Source organism: Stigmatopora argus, chromosome 13, assembly GCF_051989625.1.
Source record: "Stigmatopora argus isolate UIUO_Sarg chromosome 13, RoL_Sarg_1.0, whole genome shotgun sequence".
Taxonomy (NCBI): domain Eukaryota; kingdom Metazoa; phylum Chordata; class Actinopteri; order Syngnathiformes; family Syngnathidae; genus Stigmatopora; species Stigmatopora argus.
The window spans coordinates 12,637,350-12,654,900 of NC_135399.1; the positions used below are offsets into that span (position 1 = coordinate 12,637,350).

At 39.8% G+C, this 17,551-nt stretch overlaps 1 protein-coding gene across 3 annotated transcripts; it reads right to left on the reverse strand.

Annotated features, from left to right (window-relative positions):
• Nucleotides 1–37: 37 nt before the first annotated feature.
• On the reverse strand, nucleotides 38–17,546 carry cobll1b (cordon-bleu WH2 repeat protein-like 1b). Of its 3 annotated transcripts, XM_077617235.1 has the most exons (14): nucleotides 17,118–17,546; nucleotides 16,798–16,878; nucleotides 11,212–11,478; nucleotides 7,593–7,781; nucleotides 6,661–6,865; nucleotides 6,357–6,582; nucleotides 6,215–6,259; nucleotides 6,012–6,106; nucleotides 5,263–5,499; nucleotides 4,826–4,955; nucleotides 3,696–3,825; nucleotides 3,522–3,604; nucleotides 1,848–3,184; nucleotides 38–733 (listed from the first exon to the last, which is right to left on the reverse strand). In XM_077617235.1, exons 4-14 carry the CDS (start codon nucleotides 7,682–7,684, stop codon nucleotides 617–619), a joined length of 2,697 nt encoding a protein of 898 aa, XP_077473361.1. In that variant the 5' UTR covers nucleotides 7,685–7,781; nucleotides 11,212–11,478; nucleotides 16,798–16,878; nucleotides 17,118–17,546; the 3' UTR covers nucleotides 38–616. The 3 variants fall into 3 exon arrangements, with proteins under 3 accessions (XP_077473361.1, XP_077473360.1, XP_077473359.1); XM_077617234.1 differs by lacking the exon at nucleotides 11,212–11,478 and having other exon boundaries at nucleotides 6,012–6,103; XM_077617233.1 differs by lacking the exon at nucleotides 11,212–11,478.
• Nucleotides 17,547–17,551: the final 5 nt, after the last annotated feature.

Sequence of the window (17,551 nt, forward strand, 5' to 3'; positions counted from 1 at the left end):
GATTTATTGCTTACACGACTCTTTGACCACAGCCACGTGTGTATTTCGGGTTTATTCAACATTATTTTCACGTCAGTTTATGAAAACTCATATTTAAATATAAACAATGCAAACGAGAAGCTTTTAGTACCAGTCGAGTCAAACATGGTCTTTGCAAAACTCAAAATTCAATATTTAGAAACCTCTCAGAATAAACAATAATAAACTAATATTATCAAAACTCTGAAATTTATCTTTATAATTTATAGAATTGCTCTTATTTAACAACTTGGTCAAGGCAAAACAATGCATTTAATGCAAGACGGCACAATATTCCAACCAAAAAAAAGATAAATTATATACCGACGCTGTTAATGAAATGTGAGTAAATGAACCAAAATACAGCAATACTTAATGATCAAACATTAAATCTATCACGCTGCCAATCAAAAGAGGTCAATCAAAAAATAAAAAAGCGTTCATTTCGTGCCCAAAAAGGTTTCAGGAAAAAAAAGAAAACAGAATGTGCTTCTCCTGAAAAAAGAATTGTAATTAACAAACCTGATGAATAACCTTTACAGAAAATTCTAATGAAATTAAGTTCCTTACAGTAGCTCATATTTGTCATAGGGCACTGCTAAATGGTTGACTCTCTCCCCCCATCCATTTCCACGAGCTCGCTCGTTGAAACTGGCTTTTCTTTGTCTTCTGATAGAGTACTTTTGTCATTCACCACTTGATCATTCTCTTCAACCTGCGTAGATAAAAACAAACATGGGAGTTTGAATAATAAATATTTTCTCAATCCTCAGCAAAAAGTGTTGGCTACTCCTTTCATTTGCCAATATTTCCAATTATAATTCTATGCGATCAGTAACTTAAGTTTGAAAATCATCATATCAAAAATCAGATGAACATACTAGTAATATTTCACAATTGAAAATAGATTTATTCAACTTATATGAGATGTGCAATACACATCTAAACCAAATGAGATGTGCAGAAATGTGGGCACCCCAACAGAAAAAATATCAACATTCAATAGATCCTCCTCTAGCAAAAAAATAATAAAACCATAAATCAGTCCAGTTGCTCCATCAATGCACATTAAACTCACAATAAGAGATATTGGTAAAGAGGGAAAAAAAACGCAAATCAAAAGTGATCCTCCCACTCTTATACTTTGAGGCAGTAGAAGCATGTGATTTCTTTCATTTAAACAGAAAAAAAATCTAATTCTAAAAACAACTCACAATAGAATGATACCATTGTGTGCTGAACCACCCACCCCCAGGTTGTGTGGAAAATAACATGAATGTGAATGAACATGAATAATTGTGCCACTCCCTAGAAATGTTCATACTGCATTGGCCATTAGATGCCACTGGGGGGCAGAAAATATCTATTAAACTTAGTACTTTGGCACCAAGAACCCAAGAGATATCAGCAAAGCATTACTCATGTCTAAATACCACTCGTCATGCCCCTTACTTTATTTTTTTATTTGGGACCAAGATAAAAACATAGTGCTCATTATTTTTTCTGAGTGGAGGAACAAGGGACTTTAAGACATGGCTAGAGTAACGCTGTGAGTGGCTACATTTTGAGTCATGCGGGTGGAAAAACAATACGAATATGCTCAGAGAGGATATGAGAGTAAAATGAGTCATGTACCCAAACAGAAGTGGTTTTGGTACTTCCATAACTTTAAGTACTCTAAAGACTTTTTTTCAGAGTCAGCTGCGAGGTGAATGTGAGTTCCAAATGGGAAATGTGAAAGAAAACACAATTCTAATAAATGCCCATTCAGGATGTCTCTCATAAAATGTCTAGTGAGGCCTTATTTAAGTATGAATGCCATTACTCACCTTGAACTTCATTACTGTGTTTTCCTCAATGACTGAAGAACAATTTGCGGGGGGGAAATTGGGTGTCACTGGAGAGCTGGGTGATTTGGGGCTGTCAGGCAGCGATCGGCTCCGCTTGACCGCCGAGGACACCGCCTGGGCAAAACGGGACGGTGTGGTAGGGGAATAAGGCCTGGGGGCCGCGAAACTCCTCAATTTCTCTAAACTTAATCCAAAACTTGGCTCTTTGGCCGACAGACCGCTATGCCTCGTCGTACGTGCATCTCTTACATCGTCCCTTTTAGGACTTGGGCTAAGGCCAGTGGCTTCAGCATCGCCCTGCATTGGAGGAGGAGGAGGAGGAGGAGGAGGAGGAGGAGGAGGAGGAGGAGGAGGCAACATCGGTTGGTCCTTGTGGGGAGAAGGGGGACTGGCGACGGGACCTTTCTCGGCAGCGGAGGTTACATAATAGCCAGGTGTCTTTTTCTGCTTGGACAAGCGGAAAGATGCTGGTTTTGGTCGAGTTGCAGGTGGAATTTTAGTTGCCTTAACCTCTCCTGGTGCAACTCCTTTAGAGGAGAAGAACACGTCAGCAGCTTTCGGAGAGCTCCCTGGCAATACGGCCTGAGTGGCTTCAGCTTGGCATCCGTTGACAGTGTTTTTAGGGGCAGCAGTAGTAGTAGTAGTAGTAGTAGCAGTGCTCAGTATTTCTTCCCTGGGCGTATTTGAGTTCTCGCCCGAGTCTTCCGTGACAATGGGTGCCGTCTCCAGTGTCAGTGCGACTTCAAAATACCTCAACTTTTCGCTCGATTTGGGTGGCACGATGGTGTACGTAGTCATCCCCACTTTAGGGATGTAGTCCCTGGTTAACTCATTGGAGGGCTTGGGCTGCGAGGTAGCGCTCGACGGAGCTTTAGGGGCAACAATTGGCGTCGGCGTTTGGCACGGGGACGTCGCTAAGGCTTGGCTACATTTGAAATCCGTTGGCTGCGGCTTATCTGTCGAAGTGGCGATGTCCTTATTTTCATTGTCCACTGACCCCAAACCAGAGTCCTTGGCAGAGGCCACATCTAGCTCAGTCTGTTCAGGTGGCAGCTCCGGGAAAGCCGTGAAATCTGTTTGCACCTGAGTGTCCTCGCCAGTGGGGCAAGACGTGGCAATAATGTCTAAACACTGAGAGCCGACCAACTCCTCCTCGGGGGCTGTGGTATTTTCTTCAACCAAAGCAAACTGGGATGCTTCGGCAACTCGCTGGAGGTCGCTGGTTACGTCCTCGTGGTCGACATTCACACTTTCATTAACAGGCTCTCCACAAATGGGCTGACCGGATTCACTTTCAACTTCACATGAGACACTTTCTGTATGAAAAACAATTCAGTGTTAATTAGGGGTTTTGTAAAAATCACTGTGTACCTACTAAGGGACTTTAACACTATTGTTTTAAATAAATAATAGCATTCCGGTTTTTTTCTTCACATTCTGAAACTCTCAGCTTAATACCAATATAATTAATCTTAATCACCAAATTCCACAAATCTATTCCTAGTGTTCATATTAAACAAATATACAATTGTTTAGCTCTTTCCAGATTATGAAATTGTAAACTGTATTTACAACATTTGTTCAAGTCATCTGTTCCAATCAATGCACAATATAAACATATTGATCGATCAGTAATGCACAGGAAAGCCATACCCGCCACTTGAGATGAGACAGGGCATTCTGGCCTTCTTTCATCGATCTGATTTGCTGCAACATCCGTAGTGCTCTGTGGCTGGCTGCCAAAGTCAAGCAAATTATAGAATTACAAGTATTCCTAAGAATGATATGAAAAGATATGTCTGCAGGGAAAGCCATTAGAGTTCGTACTTGCCATCTGAGGATAGATCACAAGACTGATCTTCCCCACGGCCCTTGTCATACTCTTGTTTATGCATCTCTTTCCCAGGTACTGATGTTTCCTCAGTGATTTCTTCCAGTGTTTTAGAGCCTAGAGCATCTACAAAAGTGCATTGTGATTCTAATGCATCAATACACAATTATTATACAGTGCATACATATTTAAGTTTTTGTATTGAGAGCTGAACAGGTTCGTCACAGGTCGTCACAAGATCACAATTCCAAAGGCAATGTGAACATAACCAGTGCGTGATTTTGTCATTTTTTTAAGCAGTACAAGAAGTACTATGAAGCTCATATACATCAGAGAAGGAGATCTGAGGGCAAATTGAGGAATGCCGTTTAACTCCTGTGAGCAGTGAGGTCAAATTTCCTGTAGGTTATTTCAAGGTGGTGACGCAGTTTATTCTGATGTAAACACAGCAAGTTTGTTTTCAAAGACGCACGCTCAAACGTTAAATGGTGTTATTGTTGGTTTAAATTGCTTTGTGCTCAGTTCGGGGCGGAATTTCCCCCACAGGACCATACAATAATGCTAAAATGTGTGCAGACAATTGCCGGAAAGTCACTCCAAAGACGGGTAATTCCAAAACACCACGGAAAGATACAAAAAGGTTGGAAAACACATTATCCTTTGAACTTGAAGGGCAAAAATGGGCACATAACTAGAAAATGTAGTAGCATTGCATTCCAAGAAATAATGATAAAATTCACAAAATATGTTGAACCTGCCAAATATATTAGCCACCAGGGGGCAAAAGCATACAATAAAAAAGTTCTTTTCAATCACTGGTCCACAGCACCGTAAGGGTCCGTCCATAAGTTATGTAAAACTGGCCTGCATGGGTAAAATAAAAATCACTGACAAAAATGTTTTATCTTGAAGAAGAACCAGATTTTCTCTAGGGAGAAAGCTCCAACTTATCCACACACAGGTTTGGGCATAGGTGCCTGCGGTAATCAGTATTAATGACATAATGCTGATGTTATATATTTGATTGGCTAGAATAGCTTGATATTGAAATACTGGCTTGGTGATATATTTCTCCTCTATCATGAATCTGAAAAGTTTAAGTGTTTACTACTAAACTAAAACTCACCTTGCACATTCTCTTGAGGAGGAACCCTTCCTGGTAGAGAACCAACTGGGGATGTTGGGGGTTGAGGAGCCTTGCGTTTAGTCCTCTTAAGGGAAGATTCTGCTGAAGAGTCACGACTGAAACCAGAAATCTGTACCATAAACAGAAAAAAAATTATACTTCAACATCCTCTGCAGCTCAACCTTTGCTGAAGACACAAATAGTAAACAAACTATTATCTGAACAATAGAAAAAGATTCAGAAAGTATGCAGGTAAAAGACTAAAATTATTTTAGACTTCTTGCGATTGAAAAGCAGAAGGCATTGCAAATTAGTGAGTTTTCTTTTGCTTAAATTAATGGTAGCGATATACAGAAATGGAAAAAACTGTGCTGATGAGATGTCTTTAGAAGTCAGGACTATGAGAAACAACGAAATAGCCTATAATGTTGACCAACCTCGCAGTCAACTGGGATAGCAGGTTCAGAGTAGAGCCTCTGGCGAGTGCTGGGGTCTGTGTGGCAGCTCTGAGACACGAGGATGGGGGGCTGAGGAGCCCTTCTCTTCTTGGGCGCGTCACCAAAGGGCGACGTTGGCGACATTAGCGGAGGTGAGCAGGAGCTGGGCAAGGCCATGCTAAGCGGTCGAGGCTTGGTCACGAGCACCGGAGAAGCAGGGGCGCTAGCTGTGGTGGCCTTTAAAAAAGGTAAACATCCAATCAGCAGATAATAAGACCTCTGCACCCGGATGACATTGCACATGTTGCACCAATGGAAAAGCTAAGTCAACAAACCTCCCTCAGAATGTTTGCATTTACCAGCTCATACAGTAGACATGCAACCTGTTCCTTGCCTGTACACTATAAAATTCCCAGCATTAGGTGCATAAGCACATGACCAAAAAAAGGCCATTAGGTACGGCATAAATTCCATACAAACAGAAAGAAAATATTTTATAAATAGTATATCTATTGCCAATATGATAACAGAAATACTGGAACATACTGTTTAACCCTTTATAGGGCACTCATTACCCATCAGCTGCCATTAACGGTATTAAACCACCAATCCATTTACTGCCAGCCTCTAATATTAATTAATAAAAACTTAAATAAATAAATAAAAATAAATACAATGTACAAAAAGCATGCACATAAATACACACATTTATATTGTTTTTCTTCAGTAAGTAAGAGTTGATAGCATACCTCCTCAGATGTTTTCCTGCTTGTCCTAAATTTGCTGAAGAGGCCCTTGTTTTCTTTTTCTTTCTGATTTTTATCTTTTCCAGGTGTCACTGCTGCTGGAAGGACACATTTGAGTAGCAGAAGGATTTCAAGAAGTAAGGGGGGGGTGGGGTTTTTTAAAAAAATAAAAATAAATTCAAGAAAATTAATCAAAAGAGACCTACCTGCATATGTGAATGAGGCTGTACACAAAGGAGACTCAGAAAGTCCTGAAAGAGAATAGTTTGATACATAAAGATAAAGTTAAATTAGTAGTACTTTATACTCAAAAGTCATGGACAGCTATGCAGCAAACTTCTCGTTTACCTCTTGTATCTCTTGCATAAACCTCCCTGATTGCATAATCATTTAGGGAGCAGGACAAGTCCAAAGGGGCCAGGGATTGCACATCTCTCAACAGAATTGTTGACTCCAGAGCAAATTCACATTTCTCACAGATTGCAGGAAGGAGTTCAGTCAAGGCAATTTGAGGATTAACTCTTAATATCGCTTTTTGGGTCTTTTTGTAGTTTATCACCATCCGAACAGTGGCCTGATGAATACAAAGGTGGAAATGTTTTGTTCAAGCGTTTTGGTAAAGTTGTGGTGTGTTAGGAATGGTGAAATGCACCTCAGGTTTTTGAGGACCCGTCTTCTTATTTTTATCATCTCCTTTAGGTTTAAGAAAGACCTTCTCCACATCTAAAGTTCCGATGAGAGCACTGGGCTTGAGTTTGATGTTGTGCCGCTCTGCGGTGATAAGTTCCAAGGTGTAACTTGACGGGTTGAGGTGATATCTTGCGCAGAGCATCACCAACAGGTCCATGAGAGGCTTGCTTATAGACATAAAACACAATATTTACTTTGTGGTTTACAAAGAAGAGTGGTGAAACCTGTACCAATTATAAAACACAAAATTGTCTGACCAAACAACCAATTGTGCTGTGCTTTTGTGGTTTAAATTAAACAACAACAATGAAGATGTTGTTAGATGTGCAGCACTCAATCATTTGTTAAATATGCAAAGCCTCCTCCCAACCTAACCCCTCCCCCCCCAAACACACGACATTCCACTTCATAGGAAGAGCAATTAGCCAAGATAACGGGTTAAACTTGACCTTAAATCAACAGAAGGTACAGTAGTAACATTATGCACCTATTTGATGGTAACAGAGTTCAAAACTGTTGTAAACTGAGGACCCCTTGTAGAAGTGTTTAGTCATAAAATGATTTATTGGTATTTCTTTCGGAATCTGAATTTATGAAAGGTAAAGAATTTGATGCGTAACCGGAATTGGTGTGATGTTTCTCAATAGTCGAGGGGAGGAAGTTATTTTTGTCAGGTTTATAAACAAACAGATCGTGAACATTTTGTTGGGGGGATTCTTTCTCCACTGAAGGTGTATTGAGACAGGAATGCTGTATCCTGAACCATTGGCTCACAGCTAGATGGTCTGCCTATACGTCATAGGAACCCTGACAATTGTGTACAAGTATGGAAAAAGAATACCAAGTGACCAGTCATTTTATAATGTTTCTAACATTTTTAAAAGAAACATTTACCTGCCATGAACTGTGGTCATCTTTTCCACACCGTCAGGCAAGACAACAACCAAAGAGAGGTCTTTATTAACAGGCTTCTCTTTGTGGTCCATGGTGAAACCCGTGTTTCCTGGGTACCACTGGGAGAAATCCAAGGAATCCAGATTCTTCAGTCCGGGCGGAGACGGGGCTTTGCTTTTTGTTGACAGTCTGGTGTTAAAAAAAGTGTTTTTAATTTGATGGTTACTATTAAGAAGTATTCTGGTAATTATATTGAGGCAATCATCACAACAACACTTTGGGGGACAAAACAATAATCAGTTTTCCATTTACTAGAGATTCTGATCATTGAAAAGATGGAATCGGTTTTCTTTGGGGGAAAATGCTTCATCACAAGACAAACCATGGGGGCTAAAACAGCAAAAGAATCACAAGACCCTGAGAGGACATAGGTACTGTGTTTACTCATTAAGCCTGAAGACATGTCTGCAAGTGGGAAAACACGACCAAGGCTGGAAAAAACTCTTTGACTTTGGAACATGGTTAATGTGATGCGAGAAAGCATTCTCTTATGCAGTGGCTAAAACATAAAAACAATAATACAACAACAGATGCAATGCAAATGTGTGGGTCTAATAACATTAATGATGGAGTCAAATTACTCTATTGGGTACAATCCTAAAAAAGTGAGACCCATGAATTTAAAAATGTAATAAAATTGAATTTTTCCTATACGTTTAAGTAAAATGGAGGGAATATGTGAAAGTGTGTAGGAGTTGTGAACAGAAAATTTGACTAAAATAAGATAGAAGAATGAAATTAATTTTTATAGAATGGATTTATTGGACTCTCTGCATTACATGCATAAAGTATCCTCTTATAGCCCCTGTGGTGGTAAGGTGAAAAGGCGGAACATGTTGTCAGTGGAGCCATAGATGACCCAGGTTTTTGCAGAACTCTTACCCTGAATTATACTCTGTTCAAGTCTCATGTGGGGGTACGGAGGAATCTGAGCAATGCAAGGTCACGGGCTGTACTGAGGCATGTCTTGGAAGGGATTATTAGCCCTGCTATGGGGGACGGCAGTCCTTAAACACCATCATATACATGAAAACCCTCGCTGCACTTAATCACCGAGGGATGTGGATACACCCAGTCTGACAAGTCATTTTTATGCATTGATTTCTAGGCACAAACACTTTGCCTACCCTACACCTTACCAAATTGAGTATGAATTCTGTCAGTGTTATTCACAATGATAGCTGCCCAATTAAATTATCGAGTCACAGTGATATTGTGCTGCAAAAGATGTTTTTTTCTTCATTAATATAGGTTACACAAGTGCAGCTAGTAAAAACAGGCAATTCATTGGGTGGTATACAGGGGGACATTCTTATATAAAAACAAAATTTTTCAACATTATGAAAGAAAGTCTTTCAGATTGCTTCAGTGTGATGAGCACAATCAGATCTGAGTGAGGCATGTGCCTTGTACAAACCAGGCAACAAAACCGTCCATCTCTTAGCACACCAACTATGCAGTAAACTACTAGGCATGAAGTGCCAAAGTTGAGTCTTGTGCAAATGTACACACCGCAGCGCAATTTTTCTTCATTGTAGGCAATAAGCTTAACAGGTTAATTAAATATTCCGGAGTGAAATAGTAAATACAACTGAATTAAAGGATTAAGTTGAATTATTCCAAATAGTTATGGTGCTTCATAGTTTGCTGGTTGCATTAATGGTCAATCCGGACAAATGGAAAATGAACAAATATTTTTATGTTTGTTCCCTTTACCAATAAAATCTATGGCCTGTATCCTATAAAAACAGTTCATACGTGGACTACTGCAAGACACCGTCATCAGCACTTCTGCACAGTCCAAAGTTGATAGACAGGAGGACTTGTTGAAATAATGGAATCAACTTTTTTTTTTTTAAGTACCACTTCACAAGGCATCGACACTTCAATGTGTATTATGAGATCAGTTCCTTTTCTTTGTGGCAGACTCCACAATAATAAAAATACACAAAATGGAGTAAAACAAGAATGTACCATCACTGTCATTAAATATGAGTGTATAGGTTAGGGTTACTTTACGATTGACTTGTTCACTCTTTTACAATTACATCGTTTCAAGAATGCAAGTCCAGCATGAGATATTAAGCCTTCAAAATTGAAACGGAAAAAAAAGCCCATGAGGATACATTTTGAATGAAAATTAGGCCATCAATTGCCAAATTACTATCAGTACTAATATGATTACGCCTTTATATGCCAACAAAAAGTGAAAAGTTCAGACAAGTGTGGAGCAGTTGGGGAGCTTCAAGATGTTGGTGAGGAATTCGTAAATATCAAGGGAAATGGCAGGAAATTGCAAAGGGAATAGACAGTAGCAAAACACACCAAATATTTCCCCTTTCAAAACAGTATTAGTTGAGTGCAAAGTCCTTATTTCAAGGCCCCGATTGTTTACATGACATCTACATCAACAGTGACGTTGAAACGTTCAGCAGTTGACAGGCACTGGACAAGGGCATTAAGTTCCATTCTTGTGTTTTTTTTTATTTTTGTTTTTTATGCAGGCGGGACAAGCCACAGCATGACTACACTGATGCATGTCTCTTTGACAAGGACTTCTAATGCTCGCAAACAAGTCTGTTCAATTGCTCACGAGAACCTGTACTTGAATATAGAGGACATACAGAAAGGAGCAGGGTTTCTGTCATTGTTGACATTGTTGCTATCTTTATCATTAGCAGAGTAAACAACATGAAAACAGACATGATTGTCAACCACCCCAAAAATAACAAGTTATAAGAGAAAATGCTGCTAAAAAGAAGAGTTCTGAATGAGATTGCAAGAGATGTTTATTAACTTATTTAAAGACAGGCAGGGTTATTAAAGGCAATTACTATATCCTCCAAATGCTTTGCGCCACTTGGAAAAAAAATGGAGCATATTAGTTTGCTGCGAAATTAATTATGAAGCAAATAAGGGACTTTTAAAATAATATGTATTGGTTTTGTGAGACCCCAAACATCTAAAAGGGTGGTTTTTATTCTACCCCAAAAAAAATCTACCGATAAAACAAAAACTGGGAACTGGTTTTGACTTCTAAGTAATTTTGCGATAACAGACAGAGTCACATACCTCAGCAATATGCCACACCTATTTTTTAGTGATCCCATGGCAACAATGAGGTCTTTGATCCGATATATTCAAATTGTACTTTATTTTTCTTGTTAATATCTCAACTAAATACCCCATTGCTGTATCTATGCATAAAATCTGTTTGAGATGCTAAACACAAATGAAAACCAAATTGGCACAATGCACAAGTCAATAAAGAAATCAAACCCGTAATTTCAGTCATTCATACAACACTTGAGCTCCAACAGAAGAGCACAATTGTATCAAAGCTGCTAAACTAGACTGTACAAGCTCCAACATGCCACCGACTAATACAACACACACTTGGGAGTCAAAACAAAATGCAACCTCTCTGGTGGCTTAAGGAAAAGTTCTGTGGCTGCTGAGCCACAGTATTTAAGACATTCCATGCAAAAATGTGGAGTGCAGGTGTGACAAACCTGCTTTTCTCCCCTTACTTTGCCAACAATTCCTTCCACTCTCTTACCTCACACAGTCTCTGCTCGAATAACCTCCATGGTGTCGCTTATCTACTGTAAGCTGTCAGATGGAGTGAAGGGTATTGAGTGTAGCCTCAAAAGGCCCACCACCTTAATGCCACGCCTGAGCTGCAGTATCACAAATGGTGTGTCCACCACCTAAATCCTGCTCGGAGGGCTTGGGAAAAGCTGCCACACATGTATGTTGATACCACTCCCCCACGGTCACGACAAGAAAGGTGTAAGCAGCTTTGCCTCCCTGTGCAGACATGAACCTGTGGGCGGGGCCACAGAAGCAACAGGATCACAGTACATTCCAAACACGTGGCTCAAGATAAATATGTTAATTTCACCATGACACTGTTTTCTAATCATGGATGACCTAATCAGGCCTGAGATGATTACATGATGAGAGCCAAGTGAACAGAAGGGTTAAAATAACCATGGCAATATCACCACTTGGGTATATAATGGAATCAGACTCCCCTTTTCATTGCGATATGACAACTTTTGTAAGCCACACCTTACCTCTAAAAAGTGACTCACATGTAAATCATGTTTATGGCTTGTCTGGTCTGTTGAGTCAGAATTTTACACATATACATACAAAAGTAAGCTGGAGCTCGCCACCTACAGTAAAAAAAGACTCAACGTAATGTAAAAAAAATCTTTCCCTCTATGACAAAAACAAATTAAAATTAAAATATTTTACATAGGAACAAATGTCAGTTTCTTGTCAAATTTGATGAGTCCGGTTTATCGCCAGGTGCGCCTTTTAGTCCATGGCATAGATTATAGTATAATGTATTACTATATGTGCACTATATAGACATACAGCTATCCAAATAGGCCTATTAATGCTATAGTGTCTACAAAAGGCTCATTCATTTATTCATCTTCCATACTGTGCATCCTCGTAAGGATTGCCGGAAACTATCCCAGCTGACTTCGGGCGAAAGGCAGAGTACACCTTTGACTGTTCGCCAGTCAGCACACAGAGAGACAAACAACCTCAGGCAATCACAATCATACAACCACCGGCAGGACTCGAGGCCACGCCTGCCCGCACGTGAACCACTACACCATCATGCGCTCCACTAACGGCTGTCCTTCTATTTTCCTGTTTTACTGTCTAATTTTATTAAACTGTGTTTAGAATGATGTCAGATCTTAGTACGTGGATGTTACCACCACAGGCTGTTTGATATGATGATACAAGGGCGGTTTTGGCCTGGGGATACTCTTTATAATCTTGAGAAAGATGACTGTGTTTTGTTACTGAGGAATCGGGGCCAAGGGCGGCTGATGTGTGCGTGTGTGTGGGGGGTTAAGATTAGAGTTGTCCATATGACTTGCATGGAGTCCTTCAAAATCTAATTCAATGCAATTGGAAGTTTTATTTAAAGGCCTTTTGTAAATACAGTACTACTAACAAATGCCATCAAGTAAAAGGAGGATAAAGCCCTCTTTACAGTCGAGAGGGCGTGTGAGTGTGTCAAAGGGGTGGAGCCTAAGAGTCACTCACATACACTGGCAGAAGGTTGGTTGATCCCTGAGGAAAGACAAAACACAGCGGGGCCATGAGCCGCAGCTGGTAATTTGCTGAGAGGTCATTCACAGTAAACAAGCTTTTAAAAAGAGATCTGGAAAGGCCATTATTTCATAAATTGTGTAAGATGGAAGATGATTAGTGAAGTGGGGCGGAAAGGGACCAAGCAACTCTGGAAGAACTCACAACTTCCTGTGCCAATTGTTCATTAAATATATTGTGTTTGTTTTTTTCCCCAGAAAAATCAATCAAACTGATTTTTTTGTGCACTGACCACCCTTGGATTGGAGTCCAAAAAAAATTGGGAGATGTTTGGGTCAAGCTCAAATTCTGTGCAGACCAAATTTCTGATATATACTGTCCGTGAGTTTCTAATTTATCTGTTGATTCTAGTTTATTCTATTTAGGAGAGGTTTGCGTAATCGTGCTACACAGTTTCACGCCAATGCAGTGGCAGTAAGACTTGTTGCGGAACTCAGTCGGCCATGAATGACTTGTGTATCTACATAAACATCTCGTCTAAACACTGATAATGAAGGTCAAATAAATTATGATAAATGTCTTGTGTGAAATGCTGGAATGTTATTGCAGATAAGTGAATGTTTCTATTACCAGGGCACAAAGGGCTAATTCATGCTGCATTTTTCACAGGGCGAGAGAAGGCGGAATTTAACTGTCACGTCCTGGAAGAGATTTGTTCCAGAAGTAAAAACTTGTGCCAGCATTGAACAGCGATGTGCACAGCAGGTCGAAAGACTCGTGTGCAACGTATGTGTATTATTCTTCAATACACAAGTCTGCACAGTTGCAAAAGAAATCTTTTGTTCACAGGCGAAAGCAGCCGTTGTGATAATGTGCGTGTGATAGTGTGGGGTTAAATATTCATCGGTATTCACGGTCAATGCGTCGGTTTCAGCGTGGTGACAAAGACAGCCCATTATTCTGAGTCTTTTGGCTTGTTGCCATGTCGACTGTTTAACTCCTGTGAGGCAGAATGCAACCGTGAGATCAAACATGCTTGTTTTCACTTACTGTACTCTAACAGCCTAATGTGCCTTCAAGGAACTATGCTTTAAAAAGCAGCAAATAAATTATGAACTGTCCATTGGCGTACAGTAAGGAGAATGTTGCCATGGCAATGAAGCACCTACTTAAATGGTGTATAATATTGGTGGACCAGTCTGGACTGCACTCAAGTGTGTTACCACTAGCATTACTGTTCAGTGGTTTGTGCAATGCTTGAACAAACAGTGCTATGCATGAGAAAAAATGAGTTAGATTTTGTGTTCAGTGAGAGCTCATTGGTTTGCCTTTTGTGTTGTTGAAAAGTATGGCATTGATAAAGAAACATAGTTTAGGCTAAAAAAAATAGTTATAAAAGAAAAACATTTCTGCCACCATTTATGTCAAACTGGATAAAATTCCATAAGGGTTACTTTGGCATAGTTAGTGCAGTGAAATAGTTTTCCTAATGCAGTCCCTTTTAAACTGTGTGTGTGTCTGTGTGTCTGTGTTCGTGTGAGGGGAGGGGTGTTTCCATTTGAAATAAAGCATGATGAAACTAATCACAAATTACAAGGAATGTAAAGAAGAAAAAGAACCCTTATTACCCACTGTGGTAAATAAATAATGTCTAAATGGATAATTCATTGCATGACCAACTACTTAAATTTGACAATCTTTGTAGTACACACTTCATACTTATTAACATTATTGCCAATTTGCCAGTAGGAATAACGTTTATAAGGTAATCCTCTGGTTTCACTTCGATATGTCCATCTCCCTTTGGTGTAACAGTTGTAGGTATTTGCAATACCGTAACTCAACCCACATTCTTCCCTGAGGATTTCCAGCTCTAGGATATGAGCTCATTCTTTCGTTTAAGGTGTGTCCAATTAGCCTGTGCCAATCTGTCTGCATCGAGACTGGTTGAGGAGTGACAGTTTGTGTCTTGATGTCATTCAGTCATACAATCACAGTTAATAAATACCACAAGGCTCGTAAAAATGTGGTTGTTACACAGAAAGTCATTTTGCAATGAATACATTTACCTCATTTTATTACTTGCTTTTTTTTTTGACTGCACTGCTTTTTGGATGTCAGAATTTGTTTAAATCCAGTCAGATTGCTGCGTTTGTGTGTTGCTTTGGCATTCTCACCTTGCCAGGGTCTTCAGTATATATAATGCTGGCCAAAGTAACTTAAAACGATGTGAGCATTAGGACTGTTTCTTTCCTCCAAACATCAGCGAGCTGACCCTTGAAGATGCAGCATTTTCCATCCTCTGACTGATTGTTCCAAGAAAACAACCGCTTCCACACTCCCCCACAATTCTTAAGTAAGAAATTTAACATGTCTTGAAATTGTGTCTTATTATAACCAAATGCTGACATTTATTTAAAAACATTTTTGTAGTATAAGTGTACCTCACAGTTTATTTGATATTTGAATACAAGTATACTGCATGCCTTTTTTCACATTTACCACACATTTTGACTTCAATATCACGCCCCCCCCCACATACAAAAGAGAGAATTCTGTTACATTACAGTAATACTATAGCTTAATGCATCTCGAACAGTATTGACATGACAGTTTCTATTCAAATAGGTTAATGTTGTAATAAAAAGTAGATCAAGTCAGGTAGGATAGCAGTAAAATTGCAAGTACTAAAAAGAGTGCATGCCAGGATTTCATAATATGAATAAGCATCAGCGTGCTAGCATTGAGTGCGGGCTGGAGCAGAGCCAACCTCGGGCTTTGGCTTTGGTCAGTATTTGGAAAACAAATGAACACATTCGTACAGTGCACGTAGTCTTCACTTGACAGCTGTCCACTAAATATTGCCTCAGAAGACCACAGAACATGTGCCATCCTGTTTATAGAAAAGGGTGGCTAACTTTTCTAAATAAACCACAGATTTTGATTCCCTCCACATCTTTACCAAGATGAGCTGACTGTGCAAAAAGGAATATTCACATAAATAGAGCGGATTTTTTTTAAAACTGTAAAACCTTAAAAATAAACTGCGGCAGGGTGAGATGTTTTGCTTCTTTGCCTTATTGTTACACTTAAAATTGTGGCCATGTGGAATCTCAGTATACTTCACAGTACTTTTTCTATTGGGATGGGGTGAATGGTAGTTGAATAAATGACACTTAAAAAGAAATGCTTAAAAGTGATGGCGGTAGCTTGACCCAGGAAATATGACCCTGCCACCCTATTATTTCATGTGAGGGGGTGTTATTATTTTTTAAGGAATCACATGTCAACTATCCTCACAGAATCTATTGAGTTCCCTAGAGGATCTTCTCGAAGATGGACTCAAATGGAAGATCTTGTACTTTCAGGAATGGAAAGTTTGCCTCAGTCAAAACCTCCTACTCTACCTCTCACCTTCAATTTAAACAACCTCTCAAAAAAAAACGGGGGAGGTCTCAAAGTTGCAAGAAACAAGCTCTGGAAACTCACTCCTCCTTCTTTAATGATTTCAACCGCTGGAATAGGCAGCTGACATCATCCCCCTGAACCGGAGCAAATAAGAAATTCCATCGTGCCCACTTTTGCATGTGATAATTTGAGATTTTGTTTAAGGATGCACGAATAAACTAATAATTTATACAAGCAAGGAGGTCGGAGAGTGAGGGGGAATCATCCGGTTCGTTTAAGCGACAGCGGAGGCAAGAGTGTCGTGCCTGCTAAATATTTCCCATGACCTCAACATATGGTCAAGACAAATTCTCACTAAAACTGGGAGAGCAGGAAATGGGGGGTGGTGGCGTGAGGGAAAAGGGTTGTTCAAAGATTGTTGAAAATATCTACAACAACTGTGATTTCACCAATACGCGCTCTGTGAAAGGAATGTTAGTCGTGTCATTGACCTTTTACTCACAAAGGTTGCATTGTGAAGACGAGCGTTGCTGAGGATGGCTCAGTAGGGGTTTGCAGGGACACACCTATGCAATGCTCATTCGGTCATAAATAAAAGCGCTGTGACAGTTTATGATAGGAATGACCCACTGTACAATGACGAATGCTTTCTTACCTCTTAGAAGAGTTGTGTGGATGATCCTGTGATAAATGATCATCCATGACTAAACTCATCGGGCTGACCAAATTTACTGGACTGTGGGGAGAAAAAAAAATAAGAATGAGTCATGCTTTATCAGCTTGAATATGGCTGAAATTCACTTCTTTCCCATTATAGTTTGGTTATTGATAATATGAGGCAGATAGGATCAACAAAGAGACATAAATAGGAAAACACAGTCATAAATAAGGAAATAGATGCAAATACATTTAATAGAGATAGAGACCGATACAAGTTTGCAGGGAGCTTCTGGAAATTTAAATCAAAAAGCTTACCATGAATGCAGATGTTTTTTGTAGCGGTGTTCAACATCCATGAGTCGTCACAGGGATGCGATTCCAAACATGACTTGGAGGAGGAAAACGGCAGCCTCATTTGTCCTAGTTAGGCGTTTTTCAAGTTCATTCCTTCCTGTTTTTTCGCACCGCCTGGTGGTTTTTGCGATCGGAATATTTAACTCAAGTGTGGCAACTTTTCCCCTCCAACTTGCATCCAGTTGACTGCCGCCGCTCCGCAGTAAACGTCAAGCTGCAAAAGGCGTGGGGCGTCCTCGATGCGGTTTCAGTCTCCCCCGGCAGGGCGTTTCAATCAAATTATTTTTTGAGGACAATCCTAAACCAAAAGAAGTGGACGTACCGCACAAGAAGTCGACGGGAAAGCCCAAAAGTGAAGTTAAATCGAAGCCTTAATAAATACACGAACAAGAATT

Bases quoted from the DNA above. Each gene is read 5' to 3' on its own strand.
- cobll1b (XM_077617233.1), bottom strand. From the start codon at position 17,158: ATGGATGTTGAACACCGCTACAAAAAACATCTGCATTCATG. The intron at 16,879-17,117 runs GTAAGCTTTTTG...TTCTCCCCACAG, and splicing joins AAAAAACATCTGCATTCATG to TCCAGTAAATTTGGTCAGCC. The intron at 6,107-6,214 runs GTAGGTCTCTTT...GTGTCCTTCCAG, and splicing joins AGCCTCATTCACATATGCAG to CAGCAGTGACACCTGGAAAA.